At 31.8% G+C, this 18872-nt stretch overlaps 1 protein-coding gene across 1 annotated transcript; it reads right to left on the bottom strand.

The window, feature by feature from the left end:
* Positions 1–4: 4 nt before the first annotated feature.
* Positions 5–10287, bottom strand: LOC113365316 (jmjC domain-containing histone demethylation protein 1-like). The gene is made up of 11 exons (XM_026606925.1): positions 10187–10287; positions 7645–7891; positions 4796–5085; positions 3945–4072; positions 3729–3878; positions 3333–3542; positions 3073–3232; positions 2663–2963; positions 1724–1928; positions 1305–1520; positions 5–1231 (listed from the first exon to the last, which is right to left on the bottom strand). Exons 2-11 carry the CDS (start codon positions 7869–7871, stop codon positions 5–7), a joined length of 3114 nt encoding a protein of 1037 aa, XP_026462710.1. The 5' UTR covers positions 7872–7891; positions 10187–10287.
* Positions 10288–18872: the final 8585 nt, after the last annotated feature.

Raw genomic sequence — 18872 nt, forward strand, 5'->3', positions numbered from 1 at the left:
AACTTTACGTCTGCTTATTGCGTCTTTTGTCGACTAGTTTCACATCTAAACATTGCAAATCTAATTTTGACTTTGCAGCAAATTTGATTACTGCTTGTGTTGACACTTGTGGGGCGTGCCTGAGATCGAGGCAAGATAATTGTTGACATCTAGATAAATGTTCTAATGTCAACTCTGTGATTAACTTACAACCACTTAAATTTAAATTTTTAAGATTCACTATTGTACATTCTGTTGTAGCAAGTTGTGCAATCCCCGCGTCCGTAATTCTCTGACAAGAACTAAGATCTAAATTAGTTATTTGTTGGAGATTTTGAGTGATGTACCTTAAAGAAATGTCACTTATGTCTGTACCAGCTAATTTTAAAATTCGTAAATGTCTTAACCGAGTTTTGCTATCAGCCAAACCTGGTCTTGAATCAAGAGGTGGAGATAAGATATCACGTAAAGCAGCATCATTAAAACTTTGTACGAAACTCAAATCTAGATCGTGAATTGGAGGACAATAACAAGTCCTTAAACCTATGACTCCTGATGCAGGATTGCCCTGTAAGCTTAAAATTTTCAAAGTAGGTAACCTAGCCAACAACCATATTAATTGTCTTTTAGCTATGGTAGTCCAATCTAGAATTAGATGCTCCGGTTGACGTCTAATTATTCCCGAAAGTAATGAAGCACTTAAACGACACTGTTTGATTGTCATTACTTTCCATAGTGATGGGTCTATGGAAACTTTTGCCCATGTTTTGCAAACCAATGCACACCTCAACAGTTCGCTTTGTGGCAAATATTCAAATATCTTCAGAAGGCAATTTGTGTCCAAAGCATAATGATTTCCATGAGATATCACAGGTTGGGTTAAAGGTCCAGGCCTAACGGGGTACATGGGTTTCTTTAGTACCTTAGTTGAATTACTACTGAGGTGGTGTGCAAACTGCATTCGTACAGCTAATTTTCTAGGGGGCTCTGATTGTTCTTCTTTAGCGCTTGTAATGGTAACACCTTCTTCACTTTTTCTTTTTTTGGTATCCAAATTGAGTATTTCAGTATCATCATGTTCTTGCTTGATAGGTAGAGTAGGTTTAACATCTTCTTCTTCGTCTTCAGAGCCATTGCTATTGCAACCATCATTATCAATCATATGTTTGTGCTCAATTGCAGAAGATGCATCACTACTTATTGACATTCTTCGAATGTCAGAAGACTTTTGTCGCGCACGGAAATGACGAGGCTAAGGAATAAAATATGTTTTAAAATATGACAAATCATTTTATTATAAGAGTACTAAAATAAAAATAAATTACCCTGTAATCTGCATTTTTACCAGAACGGCAACACAGTGGACACTCCCAACTGTTGGGTAAATCTTCATTAACAACTCCTTCCGCGTTTTCCGATCCCATTGAATTTGGTGACATTGTCTTTCGTACACAAGATGGATGCGCAATTTCATAGCAAATGCAACATTCCATCAATGCGGAAGCTGTTAGAGCACCATCTCGATGGGGTAGGGGTCTGACCTAAAATGACACATCAAATATGATAATTGGAGGTGTAATGGACCCACTTTGGAAATCACTGGTCTAAATTCTTAAATTTATTGGATAAGAGGTACAGAAGCTCAATTACGGAATAATTTAAAATCGCATGTCGGGGTATCGCTATAGTCAGTTTCAATTTAGTGCAAGAAATCTGTAAGAAGATACATTTAAACTAGACTGACCTGCTGCGACGTTGCGACCGGAGGTCTTCCCCATCCGTCCAGGCCGCAAAGTGCGCAAGCGGCGGTAACAGGCAACATCGGTTGTAAACATTGGCGCATATTGCAAGTCTGCTTAGCGCGACCTGGACCACCAAATTTCACCATGTCCAAACAGAAAGTACATTCGCCGCAATCGGAACGTTGACAAGCCTCACACTTTTTGCACCTGAAACATAAAAGTAATGCTTATAATTTTTTTATGTCAAATAACTGCAAATAATGAACAAAACACAAATCTAAGTAGGTGTAAGTATCATTTTGCCTTAAGGCTAGCTGAATGAACTTCCTAATAATTAAAAAAAAATCGGCTAAATCAAGTGGTTAAATGAAAGAATTTTTTCCCCAAAAGCAATTGTTTCGTAAACACAAGCAGAAAGTTTTTTGAATCATTCAAATCGGATGCTTATTTGTCTTAAAACTGCTATTTTTATACATTTAGCTCTATATCTCCAAAACGGCTGGGCCTGCTTTTGCCAAAACTAATCACCGCTTCTCCCCATCATTACAAATTGAATGCTTTTTAAATTATTCAAATCTGATGATCCGTTCTCTAAAAAACTCGATTTCTATTTTCTGCGCTCTTTGCTTAGTATCTCCGTAACGGCTGAACCTGCCTTTGCCAAAAACTAATCTGCACATCTCCCTATCAATAGGAATCGAATGTTTGAATGAAACCATTCAAATCGTTGATCCATGCGCCCAGAAACGTGAACGAAAAAATGCGGGCACACAACACAAACGCAACATTATCCGATTTTGGTCGCGTACGATTCAGAAGGACAAAACGCCAAGAAAAAATTAGCAAGCCGGATTTCTGGCGAAAAGAAACTACTCCTTTAGATAGTTAAAAAAAAATTAAAACTATAATAACATGATAAACTATAAGATATGTTAATTTACCTCGTTCTACGTCTCCTAGGTCCGCCATTCTTATCCATATTTGGACTAGAACCAGAATTATTATGATGACCAATTGAAGACGAAGATGAATTATTAGGATTCTTTTTAGAACCTGGCGGCCTTCCTGGCCCTCTATGTGGAATAGGATTTCCTTCACTATCGTATGTAATTTTTGGCGGTCTACCGACGCTTCTGACCGGAGTTAAATTGTTATGAAGTCTTTTCTCATGAAGATAATGATTGCTTACGTAACTACCTCCAGATGGATGTTGTAGATTATTTCCATAAGGAGAATCTAGAGCTAAAATATGGTATAATATAAATATAATATTATAAAAAATGATCTAAACTAAATAAAACTGAAAAATCCGAAATAAATTATCTTCATACATTTTTTTTAACAAACTTACGTGTGAGTACTGGTCTACCAGTAATTGCCAATTCGGCATTATCACAAAAATGTAATTCAACAACTTTCCTGACGTCCCTTATTAAAGCTACTGCATTACGTAGTAATTCTGGAAGAGATTTCTTATGATTTGGTAGTAAATGAAGGAATGTAACAATTTCCTGAAACAAAGAAAATTAGTTAAATATCAACAAGAAAAAAGACTTAAAATTTTTAAATCATTATTGCAACTGTTTTTTCATATTATTATTAAAATCGAACCTTAAGTCCATGCAATTCCATTTTTGTTAAATGGACATGAGGTTTTCCATTTAAAAATGCACTAGAATCATGTCTATCTTCCTCTTCTTCCATATCATTTTCATTTTTTTCATCATAGAGATGATCTTTCCCTAAGAGAATGTGCACATAACGCGCCAATACATACCACAACATTTCCGTGAAAAATGGGTAACGAAACTTTTGCGGAACCTATTGTACAATAAATAATATACATGTTTTTAAATACAATTTTATTAAAATGTATCATAAATTATTAATAATAAGTAGTAATAGCATTTTAGCCAGAGGTGCCTTGAGGCACAGTTTTGTGAACATCAAAAAACAATCATTTCTAGTGAATCACTTTGATAAGAGTATGAATAAAAAGAAACTAACCTTTGTAGAATCTTCAACTTGTGCTATTTTCAGCTGTTTTACTATTCCATATGAATGCAAAAAATTACCACCGAACACCAAAGAATCGCATGGCGTGTAGACGGCATGAATCCAGCCGGTAGGTATAAAAAATGTGTTACCTTCTGTTAACTGCAATTATAAACTGTTAATTGATTTACATATCACCCAAAAAATCAATTACTGTTCCAAATTTACCTTTACACGTCCGCATTTTTCTACTTGGTCGCCAAAAAATACGTCGGATTGTTTTCCTGATAATACCCATTTTTCATATTTCTGTAGATTGTCTTCTGTTGGGGGTATTAGCCAAAATACTTTACTGCCTATAATAAAAATCAAGATGACGAATTAAATTAAAGGCAATATGATAAAAGATAAAAACTTAAGTACAGCCATATCTTGTTTTGCGTCGTGGTTACGTTCCAAGAAAAAAAAGGAAAAGATCAAAGACATGGTTCCATGGTTACAAAAATAATACATTTCAAAAAGAATATTTGATAAAGCAAACGTCTAAAAGATACTAACCTGATCAAAAATAAATTAATAATATGAAAAATAGACCTATAATTATTATTGACCGTCTGATAAATCCATTGCGGCTGTTGTAAATCATCGCTCCTTCACAAAAAATTGGAGCAATGTTCTTCTGAATGTAAAAGAAATGTCCTTTTAGCAGTTGATATTCGTAACTAACGCCTGAGACACTTTAACCCTTTCCACTCGGATGCAAGAAAAATTCATATGAATCTCGGAATTAGCGAGTGGAAAGGGTTAAAACTTCTTCTGCATGAAGATTTGAAAAAAAAAATTCATTACTGATTTATCAATCGAACACATCAATTTGGATATTTGTTTGCAGGTTAAATTTCGTTCTTTGAAAAATTTTATTCTCTAAAATAAGACAACTTCGAAGATCCAACGACGCAAGTTAGAAAAAAACGCAAAACGAGATCCGGATGTATTATTCTATTCTGATAGTTAAAAATATATATAACAATTACTACTTTCAACAAATAACCACTAACTATTAAATAAATCTTACTGACCTTTTAAAATATGGTACCACACAGACGTGCCGCCAAAATCGACATGAAAATCGGTGTAACAATTCTTCACAGACATCAGACAATATTTTTGAACTTTTGGATACATCATTTCGTCTATGAGATTTGTAGATTCTGTTTGGCTCTCTTTTAATCTTCTAGGCCAAACCACATCGACCCAATCAATTTGCCGAACAACGGTCGGCGATTGAATGTAATTCTCTAATTTGGTGTGAGAGAATTCCAGGGAAATTACATTTAAGAGTTCTTTCTTGTCTGGATCTTCGTAATATCTGTAGAATATACAAAAAACAACATTTCTACAAATGAAATCTATATCGTTTCTTAATTAAAGATAGATGAATAAAATTAATAATGAGTTTCACTACAATGAATTAAGGGGGGATAATCCCGCTTTAGAGGCTTCAAAAAAACGCTTTTTTAAAAAATTTTAGGGAAGGAAATAAATATTCATTCGAAACGAAACTTTTGGATTTTATTGTTATATATTTTAACATTATTCTCAATTTTTTTCATTAAAATATATGTCGATGCGATGTGCCAGGTACAAAGATTTTGCCGATGCGCAACGAGCATGCGAGTGTCATTTGGCGGGAAAGATGCAGGTCATAATTTCCATCCGAAACAAAAAAAAAATCAAAACAAATATATATTTTCAACAGTATAGATTCTAGTTGAACCTAAAAAATCGAGAAAAAAGTATTAAATACACCAATTTTTCGCAACTTGAAAAAAAATCATGTTTTTTGATTAAAAATTTCACTTTAGGCTGTTTAAAAAGTGGATTAATTATAACATTTTTAAAGTTTTTTTAGGTTCAACTAGAATAGAATTTAATCCTGAATACAATAAATTTTGTCTCGTTTCGATAGGACGATCAGTTTTTTTCCTATCTTTCCCGCCAATTAGCAAGAAAACATTAAAAACCGAAAAATCGTGCGTTGAAGTTTTCATTCCGCTCGTATACATGCTTGGCGCTTGCTCACTATTTCTTCTGTAGTTCCAAAAATAATTTAAATTTGTTCCTGAAATTTTAGGGATATATTCTTGGCTAGCTTTGGAGGACATTTTTGCAAAAAAATCGCTTTTTTAAGACTAAAGCAGAATCCCCCTTAAATTAACCCTTTTCGTACATTAGGTGTCTACTGGACCCCGACGCCACCTTTAGAGTCAAAAATGGGCCATGTTTGGACATAAAAATAAATATCTTTTTTGGAAGCACCCAACATTTTCCCTTTTTTTTTTCGAAAAATACTATATCTACTTGTTATTTTTGTGGAAGAAATACTTGGTTATCGTTAAAATTCACGGAGTTGATTTTGAAAATTGAATCAAGTGAAAAATCGAATTCCGATCGATCCCAAATTATCAAAAACTATTCCCAATATCTTTCGATGTTTCTGAATATTTGAAAATATTTTGATTAAATGTGACAGCAAAACTTTGCAAATTATGATAGAAAGAACACATTGGCGAGTTTCAATTCACTATGCAGTCCAGTCATTATAGTAAGCTCCCCTCGGAATTCGAGATACCCAGCTGTAAGTCTGTAAATACTTGTAATTGACATCGTAAAGTTGTCTCAAAACCTACATATGGTATTGACACCCTACCATATGTAGGTTTTGAGACAACTTTAGAGTGTCAATGTACAAGTATTTACAGACTTACAGCTGGGTATCCCGAATTCCGAGAATCTTACCTAATTTAAGCTTCAATGACTGGACTAATTGCAGGTGTATACTATAAAGAAAATGTATCATAATTATTAATTTGATTCTTATGTACGATATCCACTTTTTTGCCATCTCTGGCAAAACGACTGTAGACCTGCCTTTCTCAAAAACCAAAAAAATCTGCAGGTCGTTTAATGATTTTTTTTTAAATTCCAATAGATTCATCCATTGCCTTGAAAAATCCATGATCCAATCATACATAGATACACATACATGCTACTAAACAAACATCCACAGTTGTAAGGTAGCAAAAATCTATTTGATTTTAAAATTTCATGTTCGATTTCAATAACAATTAAGAATATTGTTATAAATTTAAAATTGAGTAGCCAATTCTTTGATAAAAGGTATGTTATAGTAATACTATTTTAGGAGGCGTCCATTAATCACATGATCGATTTTTTAGGGATTTTGGACCCCTCCTCCCTCTTGGGGATACGTCATGATATTGAGAATTAAACCCCCCCCTCCCCCGACAAACATCACGTGTATTTTTAGTTACGTAAAATTTTCCGAACAAATTTTTCGAGTTTACGAAAAAATGTAAAACTTGTTTTTTTTTTAAAATCTAGGTTAAAAAAAATAAACGTGATATCTTACTAGACCCCTCGCTCCCTTACGTGATTTTTTGTCAAACCCCCTCCATCCCCCTAAAAGCCACACGTGATTAATGGACGCCCCCTTATGGGTCGATCTTCGTATGAATCGAGAGTAACAAACTGACAACAAGCTGTATGTATTTGCTGTGCGATCAGGCGTTTTACACTTAGAACTTAACTTCACGTATGTGTTATCCAATGGACATCAGAAAGTTGCATTTACGAACAAATTGTTATTCGCCGTTTGTACGTTTTGTAGGTTAAGTTTTATGTGTAAAACGCCTGATCGCACAGCAGACACATTGCTTTTTCAGAGTTCGTTACTACCAACTCATACGAATATAGACCCGTAACATAGAATTACAACTATATATTTTATTATAATATATTAATTATTGATAATATAGGTATTTTCGTTATACCTATTTTACCCGAGAATTGGTAGACAATAATCTAACTTTATATTACATTTATGATTATTATCATATTTACTGACTTCTGCCACTCTTTCATGGTCATCTGTATATTCTTCTGCGTATTGACGTCCATAACTTCGAGGACCCTGCGACTTCCGACGCACATTCTGACATCGTTGATTGTGAAATTCTTCGTGGGCACCCGAAGTCCTAGACCTGTCTTTTCGCGAAACAACAGAGGTGTGTTGAAACCGTGTCTCTGAAGATATTCCACAGTCAGATCGCTGCCGTGCATCTCCAGGATCATGTCTGGTTTATCGAATTTAGCTTAAAAAGGATAGAAATTATAAATGAATGAAATTTAAGTCAAATGATCAATATTTATTAAATATATTAGTATTAATTAAATGACCAATAAAAAAATGAAGACAATTTTATTTATTTATACATATCAGCATTTGATACGTGACATCATTCAATTGAAGTGAAGAACAATGAATAACTAATATAAAGCGGTATTCTGAAAACGCGGTTCCCATGTTACGCAGAGGTAAAATTGCGACAGCCCTCCAATAACACGGTACTCCTATAGTACGAATTCTGTTTATCAGCCCATCAGAACTAGTTGTGTATGGCATCGTGCTTTAAAGCAAATTGCTGGAACTTCCCGTACCGTCACGAAATGTTCGAAGAATATTAAATGTTTTAAAATAGATTAATATAAATATTGTAACACTGTCTAATATTTATAAGAATTATATAAACTGAATTAAAAAGTTAAAATTATTTATTTAAAGTATATAAGTGTGCTTTAGAACTTTAGCCATAATTAAAATTAAAATCTGAATTATTTTCGATACATAAAATTTTTTTTCCCAAAAGCAATTATTTTGTCAAAACAAAGAGAAAGTTTTTTGAATCATTCAAATCGGTTGCTTAGTTCTCTCAAAAACTGTCATTTTTTGCACATTTAGCTCGGTATCTTCAAGGCGGCTGGGCCTGCTTTTGTCAAAAACTAAACACCACTTCTCCCTGTCATTACGAATTGAATGTTTTTCGAACCAATCAAATCGGTTGATCTGTGCGCCCGAAAACGCGGACGAAAAATTGTATCCATACATACACACACACATACATTTTTTCTGAGGTATGCCAAAATGTTCAGAAACCTTCAAAACGTGAAGAAATGTAAAAATTTTCAATTTCGATTTTTGAACGATTACAATAACTTACCCTACGATGAAATTTGAAAATATATTTATATAAACATGCCAGTTTACATCATAGCTGTGCACTACATCGGTTTTAGTTTGTTTTTGTTTCAGTTTTTTTTTTATTTCATTTTATATAAAAAAGTACATTACATAAATATACTACATTAATACCTATCTTTTATAGTTTAGCTTTTGTTTCGTTTTTTAACATATCCTGGTATGAATACAACAATTTATTTTTTTATATTCATCATCACATCTTTATATAAACTATTCAATTCAATAAAAACAATTTATATTTTTATCATATCTTTATATGAACTCTTCAATTCAATAAAAACAATAATTGAAAATCTGAGTTTCTTACTGGTTCCCATATAACGCGATAGCCGGATTCCATAGAACAACGCACTACAAATTAGCCTGGTTTGTATGTAAAATCCGACATTGCTGTAACACGGTTTCCATATCACACGTGGTACGAATTTACCGCGTTATAGGAGGGTTAAATGTATACTTTTTAATTCGACGTATATACTTATCTATAGACGAAATGCATTGGACAAATTGATAAAAAGAATTTAATATTGTTTTTGTGAAAAAGTTCTTTTGTGTATGTATGAATTAATAACCGAAAAAACAGTTTTTGCTGAGTATAATACAAAAAAAAAATGAATTTTTGCAATTTTTGTATGGCAGACCTTTAAGTGGTGAACGATGGGCATATGGGTGGATTGGCCTTTCGAAGTTAGTGGGGGTCGGTCTTGCATTTGGACGCGATTGGGTCACTCTAAATGAGCCAAAACGATTTTTTTCAAAATTCAACCCTTATTTTTGGATCAATGCACGGGACATCAGAAATTCATTTTAGAGGTATGGTTCCTTCAGCAAAGTATCTTATTTTGATCCCTAGTATCCGAAAATCGTATGTGCCTATGCGAAATTTTTACCCATACAAATCGAACGGCTCTAATATCTATGCCTAATATATACATATATTGAAGATTAAACATTTCGATTTTGCTTCGGTTGCGTTTAGAGTAGTTAAATGTTAATAGTACTAAAGCTATTACTATAGTCATTAAATAATCCGAATAATTACTGATAGCTTTAGTGTTACGAGTTTTATTATTTTATGATTGTTCCCCAAATTGTTCAAATCTACTGATAATGGCATAAAATTATATGTCGAAATGTATATGGAAAAATAAAAATGCTTTAAAATCATTTCCTTGTTAACTGAACGTTATGCTTTGTAAGATTTTATCCATGTACGTACTCGTGAAGATGTTTTACATCATATTTTTTTTATTAACATTCATATACCAAATATATTTTCGTTTATTCTTTGAATGAGATTAACAAAGTTTGAAGTGCAAGTGCATTTATAAAATTTAAATATACTCACAAGATTCCAATTTTTCATAGACGCTGAAAACTCGCGCCCCTTCGATGTCTTCATCTCCGAGCGCCCAGTCATCTGAATACAATTTTCGTTGTTTTCTTTCGCGCTGTAATAGAATTAAGAACTGACATTATTAATATAAGTTATTTTTTTTATTATACTAAAATATGAGAACACACTAAGATATGAGAACCATACGATAAGCGGTGAAATTCACCTAAGTTCAGAATTTTGCTGGATGGTTAAGCGATTCTAATCAGAATCTATGTCAGAAGTCTGTACGTTCTGTGGTATTTCGTTAATAGCTACTGATTACTGGCGTCCACACTCAAAATACAGTGGTACCCCGCCTTACGAGCTTAATTCGTTACGTAAGCACGCTCGCATGTCGAATTGTACATATCTTGAAGCAAGTTTTTCCATATAAATACATTGAAATGCTATTAATTCGTTCCAGCACAGTGTTTTTATTAATAATAAAAATAAATAAAACATTTATTGCTAATATCAAATACATACTCTGCAGAAACTTAGCATATTTCTGAATAAGAAATTACTAAATTATCATTATACTCGTTTTTGAGTTCAAGAAAACTATCGAATGAGCATTATTTTCTTCAACTCATATTGCAAAAATGAGCTGGACTTATCTCGTCAAAAACTCCAGCTACATTTTTTTCGAGGTAATTTTTATCCACGAACTTTTCAGATTTGATCCACATTGCACAAACAAATGCATAACATTAAAATTAATGAATTAAATTTTATAACTTCAAAATAATTTACTTTTAATATTTGTATGATAGATAAATGCGACTTCACATACGAAATTCCTTGTTATAATTGCTAATAGATTATTCTGTTTCATTCGCACCGCCATAAGTTTACGTTATGCCTCTCACTCGCACGCTCTCGAATCACTCCTTTGGCAGCTCGTATCAAAAATTTTGCTCGTATCTCGAAAAACACTTATGACCAGCTCGTAAAACGAGGTACCACTGTACATTTTCAGAAGACGAAGAAGATGAAATAAAATGTGTTGAACAAATTAATGTAATTTATATAATTATAGATATTATAAGTGTGTTTGAAATGTATAAATTTAAAATCATTTTTTGGATCATTCAAATAGGATACTCCGTTCTCTCAAAAACTCGAGTCTATTTCCTGCACTCTTTGCTCCGTATCTCCGTAATGGTTGGACCTGCCTTTTCCAAAAACTAATCAGCACATCGAATGATTTTGAAGCATTCAAACCGGTTGATCCGTGCGCCCGCAAACATGAACGAAAAAATGCGGACACAAAACACACACACATCCATTTTCTCTGAGGTATGCCAAAATGTTCAGAAACCTCTAAAACGAAGATATGCAAAAAAATTCATTTTCGATTTTCGGCCCATTTCTATAACTTACCCTACGGGAAGTTAATAAATAAAGAAACGAAATAGATTCCTTTGAACAGCAATCAGAGCTGAGAGTTCTATAATTTGTTGTGAGGTGGCTTCTACTTCATGTACTTAAGTAGCTTTTTAGAAGGTAACCTAATAGTTGTGCTATCTATTTGATATTTTTTTTACATTAAACAACTACCCAGTATTCTAATACTGATTATATGTTTTATATATAGCATAGTAACTGCTTGATTTGAACCCGGACTTATAAATTACAAGTTGGACTAACAGATTCGTCCAAATTTCATTATAACTCACTATAGAGCATAGGGTAAACTATTAACCCTTTGCACTCGCGAATTCCGAGATTTTATATGAGGGTTAAATTTATAAGGTAGATGTATTGTATTTTAAAATAAAAATTGTATAGAATATTTGTCAGTCCATAAGGACAATCATTCCAATGTCATAATATGTTACCCCGAACATTTCTGTTAACTCCCAATTCAGTTATATCAAAAGATACAACTCTTTAGTTGAATCCATAATCCTCTGGGATATATTACATTCATTTTATCATGTCCGAGTCTGTTAATCAACAGTAGATTAATTAACACGAAAGCGACCTGAAAAAAACCGCTTTTGGCTACCACTACTACCCTTCGCGTGTGGAGGCATAGTTTATATAGTGTTTGAATAAAACTATGTATAGTGTCAGAATAAAGGTGTTGGAATGAAAAAAACAAATCCAGAATTGATTAGAAGCCAAAGATCTGCTCAACATTATTATACATATAATATATTGTTATTCAGTGATTTTAATTTTTTCTTGTAACGTCTCATCAGAGAGCGCTGAATGGCTTTTGCAACAAAATTACCGAAGACACGCACATGTTTAAGGGTATTTCAGTTCAGTATAAAAAAAAAACGATTTTGTTTTTTTTTGCATTTTTAAACTATTCAAGAATATGTGTACAAGAGTATTTTTCGAAATTTAAATTATATTTTAATTATATATATTTTCTGAGATATAGCTGCTTGACCATGATAATCCTCTTCCGCGAAACTTCAAAGAGGCGTGCGTCCATTAATCACGTGAGGGGGGTTCGACAAAATATCACGTGGGAGAGGCGAGGGTCTAGCAAAATATCACGTGTATTATTCTTTTACCTCAATTAATAAAAAATCTAAAAATTAAAAAAAATATATACGATTTTTTTTCTAGATACTAAAAATACACGTGATGTTTGGTAAGTGAGAGAGGGTAATTTTAAATATCACCAAGTATCTCGAAGGGTGGGTCCAAAAATCCTTAGAAATCGCTCACGTGATTAATGGACGTCACCAAAGCGTTTATAAACCCAGTAAAAGTTATAACTCTAAACCGTCTATTTCGATGCGATACCCACGATTTCCCAACTTCTACTTGAACGGACCGATTTTACTTGAAACATTTACAGAATCTTTTTTACAGACTTTTTTTCAATTTGAACTACGTTCATCCTTAAATTCCAAATTTTACTATTTTAAAAAAAATCGAGAATTCAAAAAAAGATGTAAAAAATGTTTTTTAAACAGTCGTTATTTGTGAAAAAAAACTTTTTTTAACTCATCTGTAGTTCATACGATTGCGTCATTATTCTATTACATTATTTGGAGGACTGAAATCATGGGTATGGTCAGGTTGGCAATATCTTGAGACCCTCCACTTTATAACCTTCAAGAAAAGTTGTATTTTTACTATTTTTAATTTTTATTTTTTTCCCATATTTTCCAAACATTTATAACTTTAAAAAAATATATAGTCAAAATATTGTTTGCCCACATAGTTTCAGCACTACTGGAGATCAAGAAGACTGAAGAAGAAATTTCCATATAATTTATATTAATTTATTTAATTAACTAATTAAATAACTGATCAATGGAGCAGTTTTCTATTCTATTATTACATTTATTATCATTATTATTTACTTTTTTCTTTTTATAATTTTTATGATTATTATTTTTATTTATTTGTTATTATTATTATTATTATTATAGTTAGTTTTTTTTTCTTTACATTATAGATTTGTTTAGATTATGTTCTGACTGTAGCTCATAGTATTACTTGCTTTATTCTGATTGTTACATACCATTTAATAATAAAAAAAATATTGTTTGCCAATTTTTACGGCCTTTCAAAAAACGCATAAAATTTGTGCCTACAGAGTACCCTCCTTAAGGTCTCTACATTTTCAAGCGCATGATATTTAAACGTAAGCTTCGAACTAAAAGGTTGCTCAAAATAAAATTAAATTGCTTCCTGATTTGTTGTAGAGCCCAAAAATCAATAAAAAATCCTCATTGAAAAAACCTCCCCAAAATCACAGAAAATCAGTTCATAGTTTCACTGAATAATGAAATATTCTGAGTTATGAATAATGAAATATTTTGAGTATACTCTGATTATAACCTATAATGGATTTAATTAAATTGGGACATATATTTATAAAATTACAATTGAATTGAATACATCAATCGTAGTTCGACTAATATTAATAAAATATTTTGCAAACTTGAACAAAATTGCATAATTTAAAACATTTTCTTATAACACATCACTCAAATGTTTTACATTTACGTCCGCTCCGTCTTGTTTCAGTTCTGATCATTTTCATACATATTTAACAACATTTTAACGATTTTTCTAATAAAGATAAGAATTTTGAATAATTTAAAACTATAAGGCGTAAGTGGCATTTTACCTCAAAGAAAGGTGCATGTACTTTCCATAAGTGTGTAAATAATCGACATAATAAAAACACTATGATCGAATGATATATGAACACGTGCTTAGGGGGCATCCATTAATCACGTGATCGATTTTTGGACTCCCCATCCCCCTTGGTAAAATTCAAAATATTCCCCTCCATTCCATCTCTAAACAGCACGTATATTTTAAGTTACGAGCAAAAATTGTAAAATTTTTGATATTTATTGAAAATGTTTAGATAATTACTTTAAAAAATCAGGTGAAAAATAAATACACGTGATATCTAAAAATTTATAATTAATTACTAAGAAGCGACAGAGTAGATCTTTAATCAACATATGCCCAAGTGATAGCTTTCAAAATCAGCTCAGGATTTTTGACAAAATTGTATAATTTTGGGCTTAAAGGGCGTCCATTAATGGACGTGATCGCTTTTTCAGGATTTTTGGATCCCTCCCTTCCCCTTAATGATAATTAAAGTTAGACCCCCCCTCTCCTGCCAAACACCACGTGAATTTTCAGTAACTAGAAAAAATCGTAATCTTTTTAAAACATTTTGGATTTATTTTAAATTCTGGTACAAAAGAAATACACGTGAGTCCCCCCTCCCTTCACGTGATTATTCGTCCTTTTTTTCTTCCCCCTTTCCCCTTTAAGCCACACGTGATTAATAGACGCCCCCTTAACTGCTATTTATAAAGAGACGGCTCGTCCGATCGTCCCGTGAAATAATTAACGCGGGTCCTTGTTGAGTTCGATTAAATGGTGCAGTCGTTTTGACAAAATTCGACAAAAAATCAAATTTTGGCCCACATACAGATACATATACACACTTTGCTCCCAATTTTGATGTCAAACGATTGAAAATTACATGGAATGTGAGTAAATAAAATTAGCAAATGGTATTTTTTGACGTTAACAAATTACTCCTTCGGTAAGTTTTTTATAATCCTACTGAATATTTATCAATTTCTCCATTTATTTGAAAGTACAATCCATCTGGTTGATAATAATGGAAAATAATTTCATTCAAATGTTCTTCAGTTAGTCAATAGCAAAAAAAAGTTAGATGGCGGACTCTATACAATGTTGTCTAACATAAAACGTCCATGTCAATATAGTGGGTATTGATAATATATTACAATACTCTATTTTTTTCTGAATGCTTTAGTTGATATGAATTTATATATTTCTGTATATAATATGTATTTATATATTCCTAGAAAGCAGGGCGGCCCTATGAAATGACTTGTGCAAAGGCGTCTGCAAATTCAAACTAAATTATTCAAGGCATCAGACAGCCAGGATATTTCTATATTAGGTTTTAATCCTTCTCCTTACTTAATTTGCTCTAAGTAGAGTGCAATATTGGAAACCACTGGCGTAAATTTATATTTAAGCTACCGACAGCTCAATGTATAGAAGTGATTTTAATAATAAAATTTCTGTACACAATATTTTTCTGTAAATCTTTCTACTACATATATAATATATAACTAGTGGTGCATAGCATTGCGCCTAAGGTAAATTTCTGGAACTTCCCGTACCGTAATTAAACATATGAGGACTCAAAACTCACTTTCACACACAAGTATTTTACAAATAACTTGTATAGTACATGTGTACGATAATTTCTTTGAAAATTCTTATAAGTTTCGAAAAGTAGTTCTTTTCGATATTTTTTTACGAATTTAATTTTTTTCAAAATTTCGATTTTTTTAAATGTTTAAATATTTTTAACCGTATTAGTGCCATACAGTTTTCGCAATATATGTGAAAAATGCCAAGAATAATTACCCTCTTTTTTTGAAGTTTTGGAATAAGAGAAAGTAATTTGTAATATCTGTGAAAATGTATCAATTTTCAAAATTTTTTCAACATCATTTTCTAGTTGGCTTATTTTATGAAAATATTAGGCCAAAAATCAAGCCATTTTTTACAGAATCAAACTCAAAAACTATTATCAAAATTATTTTAACTTACCGTAGGGTAAGTTATAGTAATCGCAAAAAAATCGAAAATAAATTAAGAGAGTGGAGCGACCGATTTTTATAATTCAAAAAACATTGTATTTGTATTGACAAAATGAACTGATGAAACTTTTGGAAAGGTAGATCTAGTGGTTTGGGAGAACCAATAAAAAAGTGAAGAAAAAGCCATTTGGCGGACAAAAATGATCATTCGATTCTAAGCAGCTAACGTATCGCAGTTGCTTCGAAAAAAGTTCAAAATTTCCAAAATATTTCAAAGTATAAAGAATCACATTATTCAAAAAGATAAAAAATCGATTGAGTTCTAAAAGAAAACTGAATCTTTTTTAAAAATTCAATTTTTGGTACTGGAAGCTCCAGCAATTTGCCTCAAGGCGAAGACGCGCCATAGCGCTTTGACACCAAGACGGTTATTTTTTTTAAAAAATCGATTTTGGATTTTTTTAATACTGAAAAAAATCGAAAATTTGATTTTTTTTATTTAAATTTTTGAAAATGGTTGGTTTTTCAGAAAAAGCGTATTATAATATATATATAATTAATTCACACCCTCCACACAAGCAAAATGTCCAAAATGTCGAAAACATACGTTGAAACTATATAAGTAAATTTTGTATATATACCAGAATTACTAGGTATACTAGCATATACTAGGATTATGTTAAAAATTTTATTTTTGACAAAATGGCAACTGTTTGAAGAAAAGACCAGTTCTCACCACTTTTTTGGGTTTCTAGATTTTTTTTAAAAATAAAATGGGGATGAGGCTGATATATGCCAGAGGAAACTATAAACAAGATTCACTGAAAATTTCAAGTAAATCGACCCAGTAAAAATCGAGAAATCGTGGACATCATGAAGGAAACAGAAAAGAATGATCATGGTGAAATAGTTGTATCTTCGAAAATTATTCAAATTTTGAAAAATTCTCTCGTACAAATATTTTTAATAGTTAAGCTTTGAAAATATGAAAAAAAAAAACAATTTTGAAATTTTTACACAAGAATTTTTACCCCCGCTTAATGAATAATAAAGCAATATATTAATATTTTCTCTATAATTTATAATTTTAATACGGCATATGTAAAACACTTAATAAAAATCTATACGTATATAACACAAAAAAATATTTCAAACTAAACACCTATACATATAAAACGATAAATAATACACCTACACAATACAGTCATAGCTCATTCAAGAAATTTTTGTTGATATTTAATGGTTCATAGATATCAATGTTTATAGAATGCTCAATGAATGGTTTATAAAACAATTTAACATTTGCTATGATTATATAAATCATAATACAAAACAAAAATGACACTGTTGCAAATAATTATCAAATATTTACACATTATGCGTATATTGAGCACGCGTCTAATGAAAACATGATTTTGATTAGAATTTGGTCAGACAGGGTAGTTAAACCAGGTAGATCTTGTAAGGGGGCGTCTAATAATCACGTGAGCGATTTTTAAGAATTTTTGGACCCCCCCTCCCTCTTGGTGATACGTGGTGATATTTAAAATTAACACCCCCGCTCCTTCCCGCACAACATCACGTGTATTTTTAATACCTAAAAAAAAATCGTACATTTTTTGAATTTGTATTGTAAAATTTTGGGTGATATTTCGTGATTTTTTGTCAAGAATTTAGAATTTTTTTGAACATTTTTGAAAATTTTGGAAACATATGAACAATGTGAATACTGAAAAAAATGCTGATATTTTTTGAAAACTTGGTATTGTTTTTGAAAAGACTTTTTTTTAAATTCTGTAATTACTTGAAAGTTTTTGAAAAGCAATCATAACCAAATATTCCTATAGGCTGTTGTGCAGATTTTGACTAGTCTGTTCGACAGATGGCAACCCAAACAGTTGTCACATCTCTGTATGATATATTATTACAATTTGTGTAATAGAGCGAATATTTTTATTGATGCAGCAATGCCGGGTGAGTGAAAACCAATGTCACTGCTGCCTGACAAAAACAAGCTGCTCGAAGTGGATATCGAACCCGGGACCTCTGAATCAAGTCCCGTCGCACCAAGTGGCATTTATTAAAACTTTTTTTCTTCTGAAATCTCCAAAACTTCTGGACTTGCCTTTGCATAAAAACTTAATAAATTCTTCATTACGTCTAGTCTATATGAGAGGAATGTTTTTTGAATAATTTAAATCAGTTGAGCGGTGCTCCGGAAAACGTCGACAAAAAATTGTATCCATACATACATACATACTACATTCACCCATACGCACGCACACACAATTTTTCTTAACGTATGCCAAAATGTTCAGAAACCTTTGAAATGTGAAGATATGCAAAAATTTTCACTTTCGATTTTTGGACGATTACACTAAGTTATCCTACCTGAAGTTAATGAAGCCATTTTTGTAACAACTTTATATAATAAATATTGTACTTTGTTAGTTTTATGTACAAAGAATAAATTCGATAGTTAGTTTAAAAAATCTGAATATAAAGATGACTCGATATCTATATAAAATAAATCTCAAAAATTTTACGGATAAAATTTATTTTCTGTAAGT

The sequence above is a fragment of the Ctenocephalides felis genome, unplaced genomic scaffold (assembly GCF_003426905.1).
Source record: "Ctenocephalides felis isolate EL2017-DRISC unplaced genomic scaffold, ASM342690v1 CF-g0.4_SCAFFOLD_00050, whole genome shotgun sequence".
NCBI classification, from domain to species: domain Eukaryota; kingdom Metazoa; phylum Arthropoda; class Insecta; order Siphonaptera; family Pulicidae; genus Ctenocephalides; species Ctenocephalides felis.